General features: G+C 64.6%; 1 protein-coding gene across 1 annotated transcript; it reads right to left on the bottom strand.

The window, feature by feature from the left end:
* Nucleotides 1-728: 728 nt before the first annotated feature.
* On the bottom strand, nt 729-8,400 carry PARP6 (poly(ADP-ribose) polymerase family member 6). The gene is made up of 22 exons (XM_080351251.1): nt 8,299-8,400; nt 6,501-6,578; nt 6,284-6,378; nt 6,134-6,194; nt 5,924-6,014; nt 5,764-5,830; nt 5,357-5,506; nt 4,966-5,146; nt 4,577-4,630; nt 4,379-4,474; nt 3,759-3,851; nt 3,539-3,664; nt 3,389-3,454; nt 3,196-3,263; nt 2,927-2,975; nt 2,322-2,434; nt 2,176-2,248; nt 1,964-2,033; nt 1,555-1,634; nt 1,411-1,474; nt 1,217-1,301; nt 729-1,143 (listed from the first exon to the last, which is right to left on the bottom strand). Exons 1-22 carry the CDS (start codon nt 8,299-8,301, stop codon nt 1,041-1,043), a joined length of 1,866 nt encoding a protein of 621 aa, XP_080207377.1. The 5' UTR covers nt 8,302-8,400; the 3' UTR covers nt 729-1,040.
* Between the last annotated feature and the right edge of the window lie 1,418 nt (nt 8,401-9,818).

Consider the following 9,818-nt stretch of genomic DNA (forward strand, 5'->3'; position numbering starts at 1 on the left):
ATCCGCCGCCTCCCACCACCCGGGTCCCCCAGAGCATCCGCTGGGAATTTGGTGAAGCCAAGAGAGCACTGTGGGCTTTTTATTTATTTTCTTCCAAAAATTGCCCTTTTCTAGAGGATTTTACCGGAGGAACTTTGTCCGTTCCCTCCACCGCGTCCCCCATGAACGTCCCTTTGCGCCCAACCCGCTGACGAGCGGCTGCAGTGAAGCATCGTCATTCATTTCTTTGTATTTAAAGAAGGGGGGAAAAGCCCCGAAACCCACAAATGGAAGCAAAATAAGGGGGTAGCTGGCAGGGCGGGTGCTGGGGGGCTGGGTTTGGGTGGCCTTGGGGACAGCTGCAGCCTGGGGTCCCCCCAAGGGCTGAGCTGACGCCCCCTGGTGTGACAAGCCCGTTGGGTCTCAGCCAGTCACTCCACCTAAACAGGGATGTTTTTGAAGTCGATTTTTAATTCTCTTTATAAATCCTGGTTGAAAGTGACACCCAGGGCAGCAAAATGCTGCTTTGGGGTATTTTGTTACTCGTTGGACCCTCAAGCCCCTCCAAGGATCCCGGGGATCCCTGGGTCCCCTCCCCGGGCACCTTAGGGCTGATATTTCACTGCGGCAGCCTCAACCGAGCGGGGACCCCCGGGAGCGGGGGCCATGTCTCTGCCCCCGTCCCCCCCACACCCCCCAGGGCGGTTCGAACACTTTAACTCCACCGACACAGATTCATTTTCTCTTTTTTTCTTTTTCTCGGGTTTGTTTTTTGCTTCGGTTTCTCGTCGTCGATAAAAATGCCGTCGCTTGCCAATGCCAGGAGGGGCGGCCGCCGGCCCCCCCAGCCCCTTCTCCGCGGGGTTGGGGACACCGGGGGTGGGACGGGGAGGGGACAAGGGACCGCTAAACCCGCCTGCTGCTCGCTTGACGCTTATGGACAGTGCGGAGCCGCCGGCGTTGGCCCCGTCTGCCTGCCCAGGAGGCTCCAAACCCGCTCGTCCTTCCCCAGCCTCACCGGGGGTCTTCGCTCAGCACCCGGGGGGCGTCCCCGCAGCCGCTCAGTTTGTGTACACCTGAGTCCCGATCACACGCATGATCTCCTTCTGGATTTTGGGGTCCTGAGTATTGATATTGGCATCTCCCACTTGGCCATCTTCGTACCTGCAAGGGGAGAAGCGGGGGTGAGGGGGTGTCCTGGAGGGGTCCCGGGGGTGCTGGCGCGGTGGGGACTCACACAAAGAAGAAGCGGGTGCAGACGTGGTCCGAGACGGGGCAGACCCAGATGTTGCCGTGTTTCTGCAGGTCCTTGGAGGTGATGACTGCCGGGGGAAGGGGCTGTTGGACGGGGGAACCCTCCCTCCCTGGGAAAGCCAAGGGTCCCCCCAGGGTGCCCCCACCCCTCTCCGTCCCCCCAGTGTGTCCCTGCACCTTCGCAAAGCGCGATGCAGTTCAGGTTGCGGCTCTGGAGGAAGCGGGACTGGATGGAGCGGGTCTGCGGGGAGAGCAGCCGGCGTTACCCGCGGGGGCCGTGTCCCTGTCCCCCCCGGCCCGCGGTGTCCCCCGGCCCGTCACCTGCGGGATTGTGTTCATCCGGTTGTACCTCTGCACCAGCTCGTCCTTCGAAGGCATCCGGTGCTGCCCTTTCCCCATCCCTGCGGAGGAGACAGGTGGCAGCTGTCAGACCCCAGCAGAGATGGGGACACACAGGGACACATGCCACAGATGGGGGCGGCCACTCCGGGTGCTCCCGAGCCCTGGGAACCCCCCAAAAGTGGGCGCGGTGGCTTTGGGAGCCTAGAAAACGTTGGGGTTTTAAATCCCCGGAGAGCCTCGGGGCTGGTTTGGGTGGGAAGGACGCGGGACGCTGCTCCTCTGGCTGGCGCGATGCCGAGTGTCCCCGGGCCCATGCGGGGAGAGGGGACGGGAGCGCAGGCAGGAGTGGGCAGCGCAGGCAGCACCAGGCACGCAGGCAGCCTCTTACCTGAGTATCCAAAGGAAATACTGGAGATGGGGCTGAGATAGATGCCCTTGCCATAGGCTGCTCCATGCAGCTTGCAGGAAAACACCGGGGTGAGCGACGCGGGGTCACCCCGACAGTTTGGGTGGCGGAGGCAGCCCCCCCTCTGCAGGCAGCCGCCTGCGCCCTCCCTGCCCGCCCCGTGGCCGCTGCCGGGCGCCCAGGAGCGTCCTTACCTGCAGTTTGGTGTAGGACGCGTTGACCAGCCCGTTGCGCAGGATGGAGTGCCAGTTCTCAATGTGGGAGCCGCTGGAAAAATAACAGCCCCATGTCAGCCCCGTGTTGCTCATTTGGGGGGTCCTGCTGCCCCCCCGCAACTCACTGGAAAGCGAAGGTGCTGCCGTAGAGCTTCTTGGCGGTGCGGAACCGGGCTTCCTTGGCTGGGGGGCTGCTGAGCAGGAGGAACTGGTGGGAGGTGTGCATGAACTTCAGCTGCTACCAGGGGAACGGGAAGAGCAAAGGCAGCGCCGGGGGAGAGAGGACAGACGGACAGACAGACAGAGATCATGCACGGCAGCCGGGCCCAGTCCCAGCCCAGCCCTGCTTTGGTCTATAGCATCTCCCGTCTCTTGTCCTCCATCCCACGGCCCAGGTCAAACATTCTCCATTCTCTACCCCATATCCATGTCTCACAGGCTGCAGAGCCCAAAGGCTGCATCCTGCATCCCAGATCTGTCCGTTTCCCACCCCGTGTCCTCACATCCCTCACCCTGCATCCTCCATCCCTCACCCTGCATCCTCCATCCTGCATCCCACATCCCGTGTCCCGCATCTTACACCCTTCAACCCGCACCGCATGCTCCATGTCCTGCATCCCTCCTCCCATGTCCCACCTCCCGCGTCCTATACGCTCCATCTCGCCTCCCGTAACCTCCATCCCACATTCCACACGCTCCATCCCACCTGGGGCTGGACCAGGCCCCTTACCCTGCTGAGAGGCAGCTTGACGATGTGGGATCTGTTGCTGGAAATTATCCTTGGGAAGAGGAAGAGGAGAGGAGGAAGATCAGACACGGTGGTCTCCTGGTCTCCCGGGAATGGGCCCAAGCCAGGAGCTGCACCAAAACCCGCCCCACAGCCGGTGGATGGTCCTGACACCCCATGAGGAACCAGGAGGGGCCAAACGGGCTGTACTGGGAGTGCAGGACATGGGGACACAGGACAGAGCGAGGTGGCCGCAGTGCCCTTGGCCTTACCACTGCAGGAGGGGATGGGCCAGAGGGTCCAGCTTGTCCATCTGCTTCTTGATCTCCAGGTAGGAGCCCTAGCAGAGGAGAGAGGGGGTGCAGGTGGATCCCCCGGCACCCACCCAACCGTGGGCGGGTGGCGATTGGCACCAAAATGCCACCCCTGGCAAAGGGTCCTGGTGTGGAGCCCCCCCCCGAATACCTGGGTCATCTCCCGGATGGACATCACGCTGTCCAGAGCCTTCTGCAGCCGCTCGTAGTTCTTCTTCTACATGAGGCAGCAGTGAGGTCACCATCAGAGGGGTCGCCATTGCCTCCAGCCCCACTGCGCCCCGGCACCCCCAGCGCTTACCTTGGGGTTGAAGGCGAGTGTTTTGGGGTCGTTGGGGTCCACCACGGAAGGATAAGGCTCGAAGATGATGCTCTTGCGGGGGGACTCCAGGGCGGCGCGGCACATGGCCACCAGCAGGTCAACCACCTTGGTCACCACCAGCAGCAGGTCACCACGGAGCGCAGGGTGAAGGGACAGCACCCCGAGGTGACGGCGGGGTCACCGCTGCACGCACCCCTACCTCAGCACCCGTGGCCACCTCCTCCGCCGCGCCTGACATGACGCCCAGGGTGTAGAAGGAGAAGACGCAGAGCTCCCGGGTGCACACCGCCGGCTGCGGAGGGACAGGAGACGTGGAGGGTGACACGGGGTGACAGGGCAAAAAAGATGCTGCAGGGAGTGGAGCATCTCCCGTGTGAGGAAAGGCTGAGAGAGCTGGGGCTCTGGAGCTGGACAAGAGGACACTGAGGGGGGACTCATTCCTGGGGATCAATATGGAAAGGGGGAGTGTCAGGAGGATGGAGCCAGGCTCTGCTGGTGACAACCAGGGACAGGACAAGGGGCAATGGGTGCAAACTGGAACACAGGAGGTTCCACTGAAAGAGGAGAAGAAACTTGTTTGGGGTGAGGGTGGCAGAGCCTGGCCCAGGCTGCCCAGGGGGTTGTGGAGTCTCCTTCTGTGCAGACATTCCAACTCGCCTGGACACCTTCCTGTGTAACCTCATCTGGGTGTTCCTGCTCCATGGGGGGATTGCACTGGGTGAGCTTTCCAGGGCCCTCCAACCCCTCACATTCTGTGACTCTGTGTGACTCTGTGTGACTCTGGGACAGCCCGTGCCCGCCCCGTCCTCGTCACCGCACCTTGAGCATGGAGCCGTTCTGGAAGACGTGCTGCTCGTCGCACACCACGCAGTACTCGTTGAGCGTCGGGATGCGCTGCTCCGCGTACTTCATGATCTGAGGGAGAGGACGGTGGGAGTCAAGCCCCGCCGGGGACATGGTGCTTGGGAGGTCACCCCGGGCAGCGGGACGGGGACACGCGGGACGCAGGGCGCCCACCTGGACGAGGAAGCCGTACTCCAGCGTAGGGATGTTCTTGCAGTGGCCGCCGACCTACGACGGAGCCGGAGGGGAAGCAGCTGCGTCACCCCCTTTCCCCTGCACACCCCCAGCTCCGCACAGCACCCCCTACACCCCCACAACACAGCGGGACCCCCCATGAGCCAACACCATCACGGGGACACAGCCACCATGGGGAGGTGGCAGCAAGAGGCAGGTAAAACCCCACAGCAGTGTCCCGGCTTGGGGACAAAACCCATGGGGTGTCCCCCACCCCAACCCAAGGGGGGTCCCATGACCCCCCAACAAGCGATCCGACCCCGCAGCAGCCCCGAGAGCGCGGGAAGGGAGAGGAGAGGAAAGCAAACCCGCGACGGGGAGGCACCCACCAGGATGTTGAAGGGGGCGACACCTGCCTGGGTGCTGGGCGGGGCGTAGCCAAAAACCTCCACCTTGGGGTTCTTCACGGTGCAGGACACCGAGCGGTTCATCAGGCGGTTGGCGCGAGCCTCGGGGACACTCAGTTTGCCCTTCAGCACCGAATCTTGGATGACGGGGAAGCTGGGAGACCTGCGGGGACAGAGTTCCAGTTTGTCACCGTTCCCTCATCTCCTTCGTCACTCAATTCACCCTTTGCCTGATTTTTGGGAGGAACCTTCACTTCCTTGGGCTCTGATAGGGAGCTGCAGCGTCTGAGAGGTGAGTGGGGAAACTGAGGCACGCCGCCAGGTCCCCAGCCCACAGCGGGTCGGTCACTTGGGGACAATGTCAGCGTCTTACTTGGGGATGGGGGAGAAGATGCTGAGGCCAGCGCGGAACTTCTTGATGGTGCCGCTCGTCTTGAACCAACTGTGCCGCTTCTCCTGCTGGGTCTTCAGGAAATCGTTGCTGAGATGTTTCCATTGCTGGGACGTGAACATGCCCAGGATCCTGGCAGAGCGGTGACGTGGGTGCCAGCACCCATGGGTGCCGCGGTACCCACTGAGCCCCATCCACGGGTGGATGCTTCTCTCTCTGTCCAGCTGCTTCTCTCCCCCACCCCAAACTGGTGGTGAGCCTGTCACGGGGCTGTGTGGCAGGTGGTGGCTTGGGGACATGCAGCACCTCGCCAGTTTGGGGGCAGAATGGGGACCCCACAGCCCACCCCACCCACCACCCTGGGGTACCCATTGGGTTTTGGCTCTTACTTCTTCAGCTGCAGCCCCAGCCCGAAGCCCTCCTTGTTGGACGGCTGGAAAACCTCGATGGACGGTTCTGCGGATAGAGAGAGGAGGGCAAACTGCCGGTGTCACCACTGTCCCCGTCCTGAGGGCCTGTGGGGACACTATTCTGCCCGTCCGCACTCACCGGGGCCATCGAGGTACTGGGAGAGGGAGAAGCGCAGGCGGAGGACGATGGGCTCCGTCCGCAGCACCTTCCACGCCGTCGCCACCTCCTCCTGCCGAGGGAGAGCCGCAATTTGGCGCAGCAGCCAGGGAGGGAAATTTGGGACCCCCCCCGAGCGCGTGTGTCCCCTTCTCCCCATGCCAGTGCCACGGGGACACCCTGGGGACTCACATCGAGGAAGCTGATGTTCACGTGGAGGTCGATGTCCACGTCGTCGATGGTCCCGTACTCCCTGTGAGACACGCGGCGGGGGGACAGGGTGAGGCCGGCGCGGTGCTGGGTGGCCAGGGGTGACACGGGGGGGACAGTGGGAGCACCCACCTGACGGCCACGGCATTCTCGCTGTAGATCTCCTTCACCGCCTCGATGTCGGCGTCCAGCTGCGGGTGCCGGTACAGGTCGGCAGCGCAGGTCCCCTGCGGCACAGCACCCGCGGCACTGTCACACCCCCCTGCGTCACGCTGGGTTCTGGGCACAGGGTGGGGGTCCTCGAGCCCCCCAAATGTCACCCGTGGGAGCTGGCACGCGTGGCGCTCACCTGGACGCCGTAGAGGAACTCCTCGGACTCATTGTCCCCGTCGGAGTCATCGTCCGTCCAGTACTGGCCCTTGAGGTCCTGGGGGGCAGAGGGTTTGGGGTGGTAGATTAGGGGGGGCAGAAGGTTGGGGGGCAGCGGGGATGATGGAGAAGGTTGGAGGGAGAAGATATGGGGGGAGCGGGTTCTGGAGAGTAGGCTGGGGTGCAGCAGGTTCTGGGAAGCAGGTTGTGGGGAACGATGAGGGGGAGCAGCTTGAGGGGCGGTGGGATGGGGGAAGTGTTTTGGGAGGACAGCGGGATGGCACCATTAGGATGGGGTGCAGCAGGTTGGGGGGAGTGCTTTGGGGGGCAGCAGGATGGGGAGCAGTAGCCTCGGGGGAGCAATTTGGGAAGCACCAAGATGGGGGGCAGAAGCTTTTGGGGAGCAGGTTGGGGGGTTTGGGGGAGTGAGATGGGGTAGAAGATTGGGGGAGCAGGATGGGGGGGCAGCAAAATGGGGGCAGCGGGGTAGGAGAACAGGTTGGGGGGGGAGCGGGTGGAGGGGAATGAGGTGGGGGCAGCATTTTGGGGGGCAGCAGGTGCGGGGGAACAGGGTGGGGGAAGCAGCAGATTGGGGGCAGTAGCATGAGGGGAATGGGATGGGGGGAGCAAGATGGGGGCAGGATGGTGGCAGTGGTGGGATAGGGACAGTGGGATGGGGACAGCAGTGGGATGCAGACACAGGGATGGGGACAGTGGTGGGGTGACAGTGGTTGGGGGCGGTGGGATGGGGATAGGATGGCGACATTGGGATGGGGACAGCGGGATGAGGACATTGGGTTGGGGACAGTGGTGGGGTGACAGTGGGTGGGGACAGTGGGATGGGGACAGCGGGATGGGGACACTGGGTTGGGGACAGCATGAGGGGTGACAGTGGGTGGGGACAGCGGGATGGGGACAGCAGTGGGATGCAGACACAGGGATGGGGACAGTGGTGGGGTGACAGTGGTTGGGGGCGGTGGGATGGGGATGGGATGGTGACATTGGGATGGGGACAGCGGCTTGGGGACAGCGGGGGGGGTGACAGTGGGTGGGGACAGTGGGATGGGGACATTGGGATGGGGACATTGGGATGGGGACAGCGGGATGGGGACACTGGGTTGGGGACAGCATGGAGGGTGACAGTGGGTGGGGACAGTGGGATGGGGACAGCGGGATGGGGACAGCAGTGGGATGCAGACACAGGGATGGGGACAGTGGTGGGGTGACAGTGGTTGGGGGCGGTGGGATGGGGACACTGGGATGGGAACAGCGGGATGGGGACATTGGGTTGGGGACAGCGGGGGGGTGACAGTGGGATGGGGACAGTGGGATGGGGACATTGGGATGGGGACAGCGGGATGGGGACACTGGGTTGGGGACAGCATGGGGGGTGACAGTGGGTGGGGACAGCGGGATGGGGACAGCGGGGGGGTGACAGTGGGATGGGGACAGTGGGATGGGGACAGTGGGTGGGGACACTGGGATGGGGACATTGGGTTGGGGACAGCGGCTTGGGGACAGCGGGGGGGTGACAGTGGAATGGGGACAGCGGGTGGGGACAGCGCGGGGGGGCCGCGCGTGGCGCCTCAGGGGTGTCCCCGGCCGATGGCGAGGGGCTCGCCCGCCCCCGCCAGCCCCATCCCCGTCCGGGGACACACGGGGACACACACGGGTCGCCGCGGCCCGGCCCCCCGCCCCGAGCAGGCCCGGTCCCGCCGCCCCCCGCCTGCGCTCCCCGGGCCGGGCCGGGCGGCGTCCCGCTCTCTGCTGTCCCTCACCATGTCAGCGGCGCCGTGCCGGGGCTGTCGCTGTCGCTGTCCGTGCCCGTGCCCCCGTCCCCGGCCCCGTCCCTGTCCCCGCCGCCATGGTGCCGGGCGGGCGCGCGGCCATCGCGCCCTGACGTCACGCGCGGCCGCCACCGCGTCACCTGGCAACGCCGCCGCTGACGTCACCTGTGGGGACCCCCACACGTCCCCCTGCCCCACACCCCCCGGCACCCCCCGCGATCGGGGTGGCCGTGTTGGGTCCCCCCTCGGGATCCCCAGTGTCCCCAGGGCAGAGTCCCCTATGGGGTGGCCATGTTGGGTCCCCCCACGGGGTCCCCACAGCCCAGGACACGGTCCCTAGTGTCCCCAGTGCAGAGTCCTCAAGGCCCCAGCTCGGGGTCCCCCATGGCACAAGGTGACCATTTTGGGTCCCCACATGGCTGGCACAGTGTCCCTATGACACAGGACAGGGTCCCCAGTGTCTCCAGTACAGGGTTGTCATCGTCCCCAGTACAAGGTCCCCATGGCCTCGGCACAGGGTGACCATTTTGGGTCCCCACATGGCTGGCACAGTGTCCCTATGACATAGGACAGGGTCCCCAGTGTCCCCAGTACAGGGTCTTCATCGTCCCCAGTACAAGGTCCCCATGGCTGCAGCACAGGGTGACCATTTTGGGTCCCCACATGGCTGGCACAGTGTCCCTATGACACAGTACAGGGTCTTCATCGTCCCCAGTACAAGGTCCCCATGGCTGCAGCACAGGGTGACCATTTTGGGTCCCCACAGGGGTGGCCCGGTGTCCCCATGGCCCAGGATAGGGTCTGTGTTGCAGTTCACTGTGTCAATGATGTGTCCCCAGTGTCACCATGGTCCCCAGGCAGAGCAGCCACAATGGGTCCCCCATGTCCCCAGCAAAAGGTCCCCATGGTCCTGGGACAGGGTCCCCCATATCCCCAGCACAAACTCCCCAGTGTCCCCACGACAGGGTCCCCAATGTCCCCAGCACCGGGTCCCCAATGTCCCCAGCACAGGCTGCCCCTGGCCCTGGCACAGGACGCCCGTGCTGGGTCCCCACAGCTGACACAGTGTCCCCGGGGTCCCATCACTAGATCCCCAGTGTCCCCAGCGTCTCCAGCCCGGTGCGCCCATGCTCCCAGCTGGCTGTCCCCACGGTCCCGCTGCAGAGCACCCACGTTGTGTCCCCGGTGTCCCCAGTATCGCCGGGGGGTCAATCAGAGGCTCAGAACCCAACATCACCCAAACCGCCCAGCACTGCCACCCACCGCGGTGTGACAGGCCTGACCCCCGCCCTTGGGATCCACCAGCGCTTCGGGCCGGGTGCGGGTGATGTGAATTGTGGGGGGCGCGAACCCTTTAAGACAGGCGGGACGAGCCGCGGCGCCTTTAAGAGCGGCGGGGCGCGGCTCCTTTAAGGCAGCGGCCGCTCCGCTGCGTGCGTGCTCCTTGCGCCGCCACCTCATTGGTTGTCTGGGCGTGTGCGGTAGCGCAGCGCTTCCCTCCCGCGCGCTGT

This window comes from Nesoenas mayeri (assembly GCF_963082525.1).
Source record: "Nesoenas mayeri genome assembly, chromosome: 11".
Lineage (NCBI taxonomy): Eukaryota > Metazoa > Chordata > Aves > Columbiformes > Columbidae > Nesoenas > Nesoenas mayeri.